General features: G+C 35.2%; 1 protein-coding gene across 1 annotated transcript in view; it reads right to left on the reverse strand.

Annotated features, from left to right (window-relative positions):
- PRKDC (protein kinase, DNA-activated, catalytic subunit) overlaps positions 1-14,242 on the reverse strand; it is a 194,152-nt gene that overhangs the window by 94,021 nt on the left and 85,889 nt on the right. Inside the window, 5 exon segments of the mRNA XM_079137132.1 lie at positions 1,817-2,024; positions 7,913-8,040; positions 10,186-10,353; positions 11,235-11,339; positions 11,742-11,927. Of these exon segments, the coding sequence (XP_078993258.1) occupies positions 1,817-2,024; positions 7,913-8,040; positions 10,186-10,353; positions 11,235-11,339; positions 11,742-11,927 (795 nt within the window).

Below are 14,242 nucleotides of genomic sequence, written 5' to 3' on the forward strand. Positions count from 1 at the left end.
ATCCATAAGTGATGAATCTTCAGAAAGAGAAATTAGGAAAACTACCCCATTCACAATAGCATTAAAAAAAATAAAATACTTGGGAATCAATCTCACAAAAGAGGTGCAAGACCTCTACAATGAGAACTACAGGACACTAAAGAAAGAAATTAAAGAAAACCTTAGAAGATGGAAAGATCTCCCATGTTCTTGGATAGGCAGAAGTAATATTGTCAAAATGGCCATACTACCAAAAGTGCTATACAGATTAATGCAATTCCAATTAAAATCCCAATGATGTACCTTACAGGAATGAACAAGCAATTATGAAATTCATCTGGAAGAATAAGAAATCCAGAATAGCTAAAGCAATGCTTAGCAGGAAGAATGAAACAGAGGGTATCACAATACCAGATCTTCAACTATACTACAAAGCAATAGTAACAAAAACAGCATGGTATTGGCACCAAAATAGACAGGTATATCAATGGTACAGAATAGAGGACACGGACACAAACCCAAATAAATACAATTTTCTCATACTAGACAAAGGGGCCAAAAATATGCAATGGAGAAAAGATAGCCTCTTCAACAAATGGTGCTGGGAAAACTGGAAATCCATATGCAACAGAATGAAACTAAATCCCTATCTCTCACCCTGCACAAAACTCATCTCAAAATGGATCAAGGACCTCGGAATCAGACCAGAGACCCTGCATCTTATAGAAGAAAAAGTAGATCCAAACCTTCAACATGTTGGCTTAGGATCAGACTTCCTTAACAGGACTCTAATAGCACAAGAAATAAAAGCTAGAATCAACAACTGGGATAGATTCAAACTAAAAAGCTTTCTCTCAGCAAAGGAAACTATCAGTAATGTGAAGAGAGAGCCTACAGAGTGGGAGAATATCTTTGCCACTCATACTTCAGATAGAGCACTAATTTCCAGAATCTATAAAGAACTCAAAAAACTCTACACCAAGAATACAAATAATCCAATCAACAAATGAGCTAAGGAAATGAAGACACTTCACAGAAGAAGATGTACAAGCAATCAACAGATATATGAAAAAATGTTCAACATCTCTAGTAAAAAAAAGAAATGCAAATCAAAACTACCCTAAGATTTCATCTCACCCCAATTAGAATGGCGATTATGAAGAACACAAGCAACAATAGGTGTTGGAGAGGATGTGGGGAAAAAGGTACACTCATACATTGCTGGTGGGACTGCAAATTAGTGCAGCCACTCTGGAAAGCAGTATGGAGATTCCTCAGAAAGCTTGGAATGGAACCACCATTTGACCCAGCTATCCCACTCCTTGGCCAAAGGACTTAAAATCAGCATACTACAGAGATACAGCCACGTCAATGTTCATAGCTGCTCAATTCACTATAGCCAGATTGTGGAACCAACCTAGATGCCCTTCAGTTGATGAATGGATAAAGAAACTGTGGCATGTATATACAATGGAATATTAGTCCGCCATGAAGAATGATAAAATTGCGGCATTTGCAGGCAAATGGATGAAATTGGAGAATATCATGCTAAGTGAGATAAGCCAATCTCAAAAAACTAAAGGACGAATGATCTCGCTGATAAGTGGATGAGGACATATAATGGAGGGTAGGAGAGGTTAGCATTAGGGTTAGGGTTAGGTTTAGGGTTAGGGATAAGGAGGGTGGTAAGAATGGAGGAAGGAAGGACTGTATAGAGGGAAAAGAGGGGTGGGAGGGGTGCGGGGGAAGGGGAAAAAAAAAGAATGAATCAAACAATAAAAAAAAAAAAAAAAAAAAGATCTGCCAACTATTACTGGGTTTATGCAATGCAGGATACCTTTGTAAACCTGGAATTCAACACATCAATGGCATCCACCACAATTTTGCTAAAGAATTCTCTCACAGCATCTAGGCTGCAGTGCCACAGTAATGTGAGGAGAGAACGATCTACAAAAGCTTGCCGAGTAACATTTGAAAGCAGGTCATCCCTCCTGAACATTCGGTATACACTTTCCAGAAGGTCCAATTGTATGACACATGAATTCCTAAGAAAAAAAAAAGAGATACAATTACATGAAAACTCAATCTTTGAATAAATAGTTTGCGGTCTACTACATAACAGGCAAACTTCAATGATTATGAATTACAAAAATAACTTAAAGCATCAGATATGCGAAAGTCTTGAAATACAACAATCACTTGCACACAAACCATATTGTTTATTCATCCCCAAAGATCTTCAAAACAAATTCAGGCATTAGAAGAAAGAATTTATTTACTCTCAAATCTGGTTTTGCTTAAATAATATCTGGAAGGTTTTGGAAGTCTCGGACCTGGAAATGATCACATTCCCATGATACGAAACTCAAAAAGATTAGGATTTAAATATTTTAGTCTTGGGCTGGGAGTGTAGTTCAGCAGTATAGTGCTTGCCTAGCATGTGCAATACCCTGGGCTTGAACCCCGGCACTGCCAAACAGTAAGTTAATAAATAAATATTCTAATCTCTCCCTAATGAGTCACCATTCCTATTTCCTATGCAGAGATGCACCCTTCTATTTGGCCATTTCTCAACTGAAAAATAAGATATTTGAATTATTAGTTCTAAGATTTTATCTATAAATCTATAAATTAAGAATTTCAAGTGTTAGGACAAAATGATCATTAAAATTCTGACACTCTGAAGTTACATATTAACCAGGGCAACAACATAAGACTAAGACAATTCAGTCTTAGAGTTTTAAGGTTGCAAGACATTACCAGTGCTACACAGCTTTTCAATATTCATGTGGGTGCTACAATGAACCAAATGTTTATGTGTCCCCAAATTCTTATGCTGACATCCTAACCCGCAAGGTAACGGTATTTGGAGGGAAGGCCTTGGGAGGTGATTAGTTCGTGAGGTTTTCAGGGGTATTCATGTCCTTATAAAACAGGCCTCAGGAAACTCATTACCCACTTCTATCAGGTGAGGACAGAGCAAGAGGGCCCTCAACAGACATGGTAAGCACTCGTACTCCAGTGTTAGACTTAGAAATAAATTTGTGTTGTTTATAAGCCATCCAGTCTGTGGTATTTTGTTACAGCAGTCAAACCAAGAGAAGCACAGTCCTCAAAGAGCTTTTCACTCTTGAGCACAGTAGAGAAGCACATGAGTTCAAGCCCTAACACATGCAACTTTTATTTAAAAAGCTAAAAGAAGAAAAGAAAAAAGAAAAAACAAATCTAAATTAGAAAATGGGCAATCAGGGCTGGGGTTGTGGCTCAGTGGTAGAACGCTTGCCTGGCATGTGTGAGGCACTGGGTTCAATCCTCAGCACCTCATAAACAAAAATAAATAAACTAAAGGCATTGTGTCCATCTATGACTACAAAATATTTTTAAAAAATGGGCAAACAGATGGCTTGCCCCCCAAATGCAAATAAACATAAATATAAGAAAATATGTTGTACTTCACTCATAATAGATACAAAATAAACCCTTTTTCACCTATAAAATTAGAAACAGTCCAAATGTTTGACAACCTTTTCTATGGGAATAACAGTGGTGAAATGGGGACTCTCATACGTTTCTGGAGGGAATGTGAACAACTCAGTTCCCAAAGAAGGGATGTGGAGAAATTCAGCAAAATTACAAATGCATTAATCTTTCTCTACAATTAGAAATCTACTTCAAAGGTATAATGGCAAAATACAAAATCACACAGATGAACCACTCTTCCTGGGGCATTATTTGTAAAAACAAAAGACTGAATAAAAAATCTGTCAGTGGGGAGCTTCAAAATACTATGGTCCTTCTAATACAATGAAGAATTTTATACTTGTTTAAATAAAAAGGAATGGAGACACTGTGCTAATGTACAGTGATCAGAAGAAGACATCAAGTGAAGGAAAAAAGAAAGTGATGAGGCAGAAGAGGACTAGGAAAGGGTATATTGTAAGTCAACTGTAACTAAAAGGAAAAATTTAAATTTCAACCAGCTGTTGTTATTCTTACTAGTAATATTTTTATTGTTACTTTTGAAAGTATTTTGAGTATACAGTACAACTAAATAATTAATGTCATGGAAAAAACATTTTTGTAAAGAAAAAACAGTAAGATGTATGTTGTAAGGGAATAAGAACAAGAAGTTAAATTTAAATCCTATGTTAAATTTGAAAGGGAGATAAAAATAAGGGAAAGTAAAAAAGTTCTCATAAAGGGAAAAAGAGAATAAGAAGAAACAAAATAAAACAAGAAAAAGGTTTTAATAATAAAAAATTTGGTTGCCTTTGCTTTTTCTTGCTTGATTGCACTGGCTAGATGATCTAGTATTATGTAGAATAAGCAGAAAGTGCACACACAATTGCCTTGTCCCCACTCTTTTAAGAGGAAAGCATTCAGTCTTTCACTATTAAATATTTTGTTCACTGTTGGTTTTGCATAGATGACCTTTTTCAGTTTCGTCATGAATGGATGTAAGATTTGGTCAGAAAAACCTTTCTGCACCTACAGAAATAATAATGTGGTTTTGATCCCTTATTCTAACAATATGGTTTATGACATTAATCAATTTCCAAATGTTTATCCAGCTTTGTACTCCTATAATAAATTCCAACTGGTTATTATATATAATCTTTTTTTATACGTGGATAGATTCAGCTTGCCAAGGCATTTTTGAGGATTTTTGTGTCTATGTTCATAAGGGATACTGTTCTATAGTTTTCTTTGTGTTCTTTTTCTGGCTTTGATATCAGGATGCTATAAGCCTCATAGAAGGAGCTAAAACGTGGTCCTCCTTCCTCTATTCTCTGAAAAATTTACAAAGTTTTGGCATTGTTTCTTCATTAAATATTTGATAAAATTCACTAGTGAATGTTTGGATTTGAGTTTTCTTTTGTGAAAACATTTTCATTATTAATTTAATTTACTTGGTAGGTGGATATTCAGATTTTTAAATTTCTTCTTTAGTCAGTTTTGGTAACTAGTGGCTTTCTAGGAATCTTTCCATTTCAATTAAATTGCTAAAGTTTTTGGCATAAGGCTATCAGTAATATTGTCTTATAATCTTTCTAATTTTGGAGATGTCAGTAGTATATGCCTCCTCTTTTATTCCTGATTATCACAAACTATTACTTTTCCCTTTAGTTTGGTCTAACTCAGTTTCTCAATGTCATTTACATTCTGAAAAAACAATTTTTAGTTTCACTGATTTTTCTCCACCATTTTCCTGTTACCTATTTCATTAATTTTCATTCTAACCTTTATTATTCCCTTCCTTCAGTTTGCCATCGATTTAGTTTTATTTTTCTAAATTTTAAGGTAGAAAACTAACATTTTTTTTTACCTTTTCTAATGCCTTTAAAACAGGCACTAAAATATTTAATTTTCCTATCTAGTGCTTTAGTTGTACCTTATACATCTTTTTAATTTCAATCAAAATCCTGATTTTCCTTGCATTTTTCTTTGACTCAGGATTATTTAGAAATGTGATATTAATTAGTTGGTTAGTCAGAAATATTTTCAGCTTCTCCAAATTTCCTTCTGCTTTTTATTTCCAATTTAACGTCATTGTGGCCAGAGACAATACTTTGGATGCGTTTAATCTTCTCAAATTTATTAAGACTTGCTTTACAGCTTAGCGTATGGTCTGTACTGAAGAATGTTCTGTGTATACTCAAAATGACTGCTGTGTTCTGCTGTTGTGCAGAATGTTGTATGGTTGGCTAATTATGATTTTTTAAAAATGAAATGGATGAACCTCAAAAACTTTATACTGAATAAAGAAAACTGACATAAGAGATTACATATTGTATGATTCCATTTCTATGAAGGCAAAAGGCAAATTTATAAAGACAGAAAGTAGGTTAGTAATTGCTTGGGCTGAGGCTGAGAATGGGAGTCAGTTGTTAAAGTTCACACAGGAACTCATGAGAACATAAATGTTGCATGTGCTGGGTGGGGTGGTGGCACACCTATAATCCTAGCAACTCAGGAGGCTAAGGCAGAAAGATTGCAAGTTTCCGGCCAGACTCAGCAATTTAGCAGGAACTTGTTCTCAAAACAGAAAACAAATAAGGCTTAAGGATGTAGCTTAGTGGTAGGTTTCCTGGGTTCAATCCCCAGGACTGAAGGGGATGGTGATGGTTGTTCAGGAAAGTTCCTAAAAATTATTGAACTGTATCCTTAAAATGAGTGAATTCTATGATATATAAAATCTAACTCTGAAATAAATTTACATGGATATTTACAAATTCAATATAAATCTATGGCTATACCATCCTGAACGTGCCCAATCTTGTCTGCTCTCAAAAGCTAAGCAGGGTTGGGCCTGGTTAGTACTTGCCAATTTTTAAATAATTCATTGAAATTTACAATTAAAAGTAGCCATGGCATCAAGTTCTTAATTTGAAAATCAAATATGCCCCATCTTTCCCATTGTATTTTTCTAAAGTAGTTATTTACATTTTAGGAAACCATACTGTCCTACTGACAAGGATAAGTTCTTCCTCACGATATAATTCTACCTACTAAACTGAAAAGGGAAAAAAAAAATTGGAAATATGGCTATTTGCAACTCCTAATGAAATAACTGACTGAGGGCAACTAACAGAAATGGATGTTAAAACCAGTAGGGAAAATAACAGAATGAATCAAACAACATTACTCTATGTAAATTTATGATTACACAAATGGTATGCCTTTGCGCCATGTACAAAACAGAGAATCAACATGTATCCCATTTGTTTACAATAAAAAAAAAAAAAAAAAAACCAGTAGGGAAATGTTCTGAAAACAGGGCTGGTCAATCTTAGCATCACTAAAAGTAGACTACCAGACACTAGATGTCTCCTAATGCCATGAATATGAAACATTAAACATCTACTATAAGCAGTCTTGTCAAAAATTGAACCTGTCACTAAAAATATTTTTATTTTTTATTTTCTGATCATTATACATTTGCTTTCTATTCCTTTTTTTATTTTTATTGGCTAAGAGCACCACCAATATAAGGTTGAACAGAGACAGGCATAAGAGTGAACACACTGTTTAGTAAATATCAGTTTTTCTTTTATTTGAAGATCAAGGAAAAATCCTTATATTTTGGTTTTGTTATTAATAGAAGCTGAATTTTATTAAGTGATACCTAGACATATGTTAAGATAATATAATTTTTTCTCTTATCCTTTTAATAAGATATCAATTGAATTCTGAATGTTAAACTTTGCAATACTGAAATAAACTTAAATTACACATAAAAAATGAATCTGAATCTAACTGAGCATTTACACAAAACACTCAGTTTATAAAAACACAAGTGTTGGAGGGACAACTTAAATGAAAAGAACAAGCAAGAAAATCAGAATGAAAACACTGTACAGGACAAGTGTCCCGGCTTCTTCAAAAACCAAAGAAAAATGAATGAATATGGGAAACTGCTCTAAATTAAGGCAGACTTAGAAAATATGCCAGGAATAAACGTTTTCTGGATCGAAATTCAATTATCCAACATGCAAGAGCACTTGAGACCCTTGGTAAAATCAGAATATGAAATTACTAATAATTTTGTTCAGTTGATAATGATACTAAAGTTATTCAAGAAAACAGCATTTTTTAGAGATACATACAGACTGATGTACAGGTGAAATGACAAGGCATCAGATATGTGCTTTCAATTAAAGTAACACAGAAAGAAAAAAGATAAAGGGGAAAATGAAATGGGAAAATGCTGATATTTCCTCCATCTGGAGCCTCGTTTGTGCTGTAGCTCTAAGTATGTTTAAAAAGTTTCAGGATAAAAAGTTCATTTTGAAGACGACAAAGTAAAACAGAATATAGTGGCAAAAGTTGAGTGCAACTGCCACCCTTTTTTTTTTTTTTTAAGCAGAGAAGATACATACCTCCAGAAATAATATGTGTATGACTCCTGGATTTCCAAACTAGAATGACTTACCTTATGGCAATCCTTTTGAAAGTAGCTTGAAATAATTCTTCCATAACATGCTGCTGTTCCCGACAAAGAATATCTGTCATCAATTGTAACAACATGGGGCTTTGAGATAATTCCAATGCATCTAGAAACTAGAAAAAAATATATCAGGATCATTTTATTTTGCTTTTAATGGTTCTAATTTAAAAATAGAAAATATAACAAAATTTCATACAGAATTTTAGAATGTTAATATTTTTATAATTTTTTTCAGAACTAGTGAATGCCCAGATTATGATAATGTTCATTAAGTACAGGACTTTTTATTGTTTTTAGGTTTTACAGATGTTTTTCCTTTCTTTGTCCCCAGGTTCTGAAATTCCATGTGATATGCCCTCACCAGGCAGGTATTATTGGTCTTCTTACTCAAGAAACACATTAATTTTTCCCACCATTCTTCTTTATTATTATTATTATTATTATATTTTATTATATTTTTACTATATTTTATTTAGAGACAGGGTCTTGCTGAGTTGCTTAGGGCCTCGCTAACTTGCTGAGGCTAGCTTTGAACTCACGATCCTCCTGCCTCAGCCTCCTGAGCCACTGGGATTACAGGTGTGCCCAGCTTTCTCCACCATTCTTATTGCATGGCAGATGTCCTTGCTGTTCTCATCTTCAGTCTCCCATTCTATGTCTCAGTGTCTATTTGTTCTATTTTCTAGGATATATCATCAAGTTTATCTTCAGAATATAACAGGAAAGTTATAATTTAAATTTTACTTTTACGTATTTAATTTCCACAAGCCCCTATTCTTCCTATCTCACAGGAAGACACAATGCCTTCCTTCATCTCTGAATCTATTCTTACATGTTCTTTCTTCTTCCCTCCTTTGTTTAACTCTATTCCCTCTGACCTCCTTTTTCCTGTTGGTCTGCATCTTTCTTTTCTTTTTCTTTTTTTTTTTGGGGGGGGGGGGGTGCACTTTGTCAATGCTGGGGACTAAAGCCAGGACCTCACACATACTAGAGAAATATTCTACCCTGAGCTAAATCCTCAGCCGAAAGCAGTAAGATTACTTATTTATTTTGAGATGTAGTTGTCTCATTTCCCAGGATGGCCTTGAACTTACGGGCTCAAGCAATCTCTCAGGTGGGACTGGTGGAGCACTTACTTGCCTAGCATGGGCAAAGTCCTGGTTCAATCACCCAAACCACAAAACAGAAACAAAATAAAACAAACAAACCAACTGTGACTACAAGCAGAACAGGTTGTCCCCACACCCCTGGTTTGTATCTTTTTTTTTTTTTTTTTTTTGAGAAGCTTTCTTCAAATGTTCAGTGTCTATTTGCATAGCATTTACACTTACATTCAAACGTTTACATTAAAAGAAAGTACTAAGGATCAACTCAGAATCTTTGTGAATGCTAAAATCATGAGCTAACAGATTATTGGAGAACAGAATATTTACATGATGCCAACATAACCAGACTTGAGGTCACTATCATGGGGCAGCTGACATCATTTGCCACTTGCTGTGCTACTGTTGCCAAGAAAGTTAACCTGAATCTCTTGACCTAGCTTTAAATCTAATTTCCCATTTAGAGGAAAGTACAGGATAAAGAGACAAGTAAAAACAAAATCCTCAAGGAAACAATCAGACAAACAGGACAATATTAAAAAAAAATAAAAAAACAAAAACAAAAAACAGAATGTCATGTGGTACCAATTTTTGACCCCAAAGCCTGTGTCCTTTTTTTCCTCATGGAACTATAAAACCAATAACAAAATATAGCATGAATTAAGTGAGGAATACTTACATTTCTGGCAAAGAATAGGAGAGGTCGGAGATAAACTCACAAATTAACTTCCCACCCATTGGACAAGAGACCCCAGGAAGAGATGGTGTCTGGAGGAAGTTGTACTGCCTTTTACAGCTAGTCCTGAACCCCACAGCAGCCTTTCCTCCATTGCATTCTTTCCCTTACAAAAACATTTCTTAAGTCCAACCCAGGCCCAATGGGAGAATATTTCTTATCTTCTTTTGGTATTGCTCATTATTTAAATGTATGTTACACATTCCACTTTTATGCATTAAAAACTTCACAATTTTAATAGTGTGGGAAAAATGAATTACAAAGGATTTAGTTATCTACCTGCCTCTTCAGATAGCCAGAAAATGAATTAAAATGAATTCTGAAAGAATTCTTCTTTGATTCTGGATATTTTACTTATTTCCACCAAGAAATACAATTAAAAAACTAATGTTTTGATTTTGATACTACTAAAAACTAACCTTTTTCATGCAGTCCACATAATTATTGTACCTCAGAGTTCCTGGGGGAAATTCATTAGAGTTCATGGGGAAATTAGAAACAATGAGCTTTTCTAGAACATGCTTAAGGTCCTCCAGACTGTCTCCAGTCAGGCTGGTAAAGAATGGAAGAAGAATTACAGCTTGGCCCTGTGGAACAATGTATACATATTAAATCATGCCAACTGTGGTTTACAGATCCTGCAGATTAAATAAAATAACTGCTTTCTAAATAAAGCATTATGTGGATTCAACAAATGACTTCAGGGTAACTTCTGGATTACATTAAAAACTTGAATGCAATTCTGTACCTCAACTTCCACTCCAGAGATGACTCATTCCAGAGATGACTCAGAGCTATATACATACACATAAATAGAACACTGTATGCTGGCTGTTGGTATTTTCTCCTTCTACAATAACAACCCTAATAGAAATGTACTAGATGAGATTTATATGGAAAAAATTACCTAAGGTAATATATAACATACCCATTGCATAACTACCTCAGAACCTCATAGTTAGCTGCATTTTAGAGCTTAAAATATAATTATTACAGAACTTTAAAATTAGCAACCTTATTAAATTCTTGACCCCAAAATCAAATTTTATTATATTTAATAGTAAAAAGATTAAGTAACAAAGTTTATATAGCAAATAATAAAAAGCCACTTTAAAATCATATATGTATAAAGACAAATATAAATTCTCCTAAATATGATAATCTCCATAATTATAATTTAAAAGAAATGTTCTCATTTCTTAGAGAAATATACTGAAGTACATACAAATTAAATATGCCAAAATCCGGGAAAGTCCTTCAAGAGGAAAAGGGCTGCATAGTTGAAACACACCTGCACTATACACTGAGTTATTAAGATTGATGACAAGTACATAAGAACTTATTGTGCTAATTTATTTTTACATGTTTGAAATTTTCCATAAAAAATAAAAAGCATAATAAATGTGCAAAAATACGAAAGTATGAAAAAAGAATATAATCTGGGGAAAAATATTTTCCAATCATTTACCTTCAAGTGTAGACCCAACTCTGAATCAGCAAGTAGACTAGTATATGTCGTAAAGACTTCAGGGAATGAGTTGTGATTTGTATTAAAAGAGACAGATGCATCAATCTAAAGGAGGGGAAAGAAAAACATGACACATTTCTACTTTATGTCTATTTTCTTTAACACATTTTTCAAATGTTTAAATTTCAGATAATAAATTGTGACTCTGTTCTTGGATTTCAACAATACTTCAACAATCTTATTTTGAAATATTTTAATATTACCTGCTATGATAAAGTACATAAGGGCACAACAAAAAAGACAATACAAGACATGATAAGCATAATAAATAATGATGTAAAATAATGGAAAAGTAAAAAATATATAATCAGCAATTACACCTCCACAATGATTTTTACTGATCAAACCAATGAGCCTTTGAAGTTACTTCCATCAAATTTTTAAAGATACTGCCTTATGGCTTTCAAAACACAAACATGAGTAACTTTTCTGGGTCTCTCAAAATACCTGTAAAATTTTTGTCAGTAAGGCCAGTACTGCCACTTTACTTTCTGGAGCAGAATCCTTGGCCCACCATGAATCACACTTCCTCCAGTTTTGCAGAATTGTAGTCGCAAGCTTCAGTCCTTGATATTTCTGAATGGCTCGATCCCTGAAGCTCTGATCTAACATACCATTCAAAATGGCACTCATCTGAAATAATTTTGTAATGAATGAGGAAAAAGTCTTAGTATTGAGAATAACGGATATTAAACAAAATTTACTTCATTTCAAAGCTATTCTTAGAAAACAAAAGTGCTATTTGTATAATAGATGATTACTTCAAAATTCTTTTAATTTGCAAATAGTAGTTCACTACATAAATTTTCCCACAGAAAGAAGAGCATGGCCTCATTGATGTCATTGTGCTCCTCCTGCCACTCTTGATGCTCTTGGTTTGGGGCATTCTTGATGGAACTCCAATTGAAGAAGATGAGCTCTTCTTTTTCAGTAGCAATTCTTGTTTCAGGAATACAGTATCCTTTTCTCGTCTCATGAAGTTTTTCCTCCTTTTTATATTTCCATCACTAGAGAATCTTGGCAACAACTTGCTTTTTTCCTGCTACACTTTTTGGTATCATTCTCCTCAGGCCTTGGCTTCTTAGCTGTTGGCTCACATTTAAGAACTGACTGGAGGTACTATGGCAGGACAGAGCTCATAAGCTGTGAGGGTCATGGTAAGCTCACCGAGCTAGCAATGAGGACTTCATCTTTATTTTTCTCCTATGCCTGTCAGAATATTCTGAAGGTAAGCACCTAGTTGACAGATTCCCAGAGTCAAATTAGAGGGAGAATGAAGTGCTTCTAGGACTAGAATGAGTAGACTTTCAACTTGTTTTCATGATGGAATTTTTATACTCAATTGTGCAGAGTCCTGGGCCACGATACTCATGTCCCTAGAAATCATCACCTCCAGTCCTCTTTGGAGGTGGCAGGACTGGGCCCTGATGACTAGGAGGCTGACTTTGCACCAGGCCTCGCTCCTCAGTCCTCTCTTTCATACTCTGCTCAGCACACTGGCCACCCACCCTCCTGCTGCTGTCAAAGAACAGCTATTGGGCTAGGCATGGTGGCACACATCTATAATCCCAGTGGACTCAGGAGGATTACCAAGTCCAGGCAAACCTCAGCAACTGAGTGAGACTCTTGGAAACTTAGCAAAACCCTGACTCAAAATAAAATGACTGGGGAGAGGGAAGATGACAGAGTAGAGAAAGGAAGCCAGCTGAGCAGTCTCTCGTGCAAACTTATAAAACAGGAAGGCTTCTCCTTAGCAAGGTGAGTAAAAAATGGAATGTCACTTAAACATAATACTGAGCTATAATTAAAAAAAATAAAAATTCACATAGGTACAGAAAGTCAGTAACTTCAGCTTAAGAAATAATATTTTAGACCCTAGGGCTGTAGCTTGGGGGTAGAGCATTTGCCTAGCAACATGTGAGGCACTGGGCTTGATCCTCAGCACAACATAAAAATGAATAATATAAAAATAAAGGTATTATGTCCATCTATAACTAAAAAAGAAAAAAGAAATAACACCTTAGATACACACCAGCTCTAGCTGCCATCAGAACAGAGCAGAGAACATGGATGAAGAAATGTGTGGCCAACAGATGAAGAAATTAAAAAATAAAGAAAACCCAACTTTGGGAAAACTGGGTTTACAGAGGAAGGCTGATTTTAATGGACATAAAGTTGATAAGATAAGCATCTCAGTGAAAACAAATTCAGAGTGGTCTGTAGGGGTGAAAGTACTCCCTTGGGGTGTGAGCCTTCCAGGAGCGTGGCACAGAAACCCCTCCTCCCCTCCCCTCCACCAGAGTGGCTGACAAGTGAGAAAAAGGTTCCTAAGAGCTGAAAGTTGTCCCCCTGCATGCAGTTTGTGCAGCTGTTAACAGAAATGGTGGGGTGAGGGAGACTTGTAGAGAAAGTTGCCAAGAGCCAACAAAAAAATTCCCAGAGTGTACTGGAGCCAGAGAAACTGAATCAGGCACAAAGACCATTTGCCTGGATCACTCGGCATCTGGTGCCACGGGAGAAAGGACCCCATGATGGCTGGCACCCTAAAGGAGCTACAGTGAAGAAGCTCACTGGTGGCTAGATGCTCATCTGCACTGCAGGGCAGATACCTAGGTTACACTACTCATAAGCACTCCCTAGTCAATCCCAATACGGGGAGATTAGAAGCTGAGAGCTACTAAATCTAGCTGCCAGCTAGGCAAGGAGCACAAGGCCATTGACCAAAAATGCGGAGGCAAAAAAAATAAATCTGCCAGCAGATTTGACCACCACAGTGGAAACAACTCCTTTATCACTCATTAAGATTTTTTTTCTTTTTACTCCATATTCCTATTTTTTCAACTTTTCAAACATTTTATCATATTGTATTATTTACTTTTTTTCTTTTCATTATCATGATTTTTTTGGTGTATGTGAGAGTATGTGTATTTGTGGTTATGTATGCTCTC

This window comes from Sciurus vulgaris (assembly GCF_902686455.1).
Source record: "Sciurus vulgaris genome assembly, chromosome: 1".
Taxonomy (NCBI): domain Eukaryota; kingdom Metazoa; phylum Chordata; class Mammalia; order Rodentia; family Sciuridae; genus Sciurus; species Sciurus vulgaris.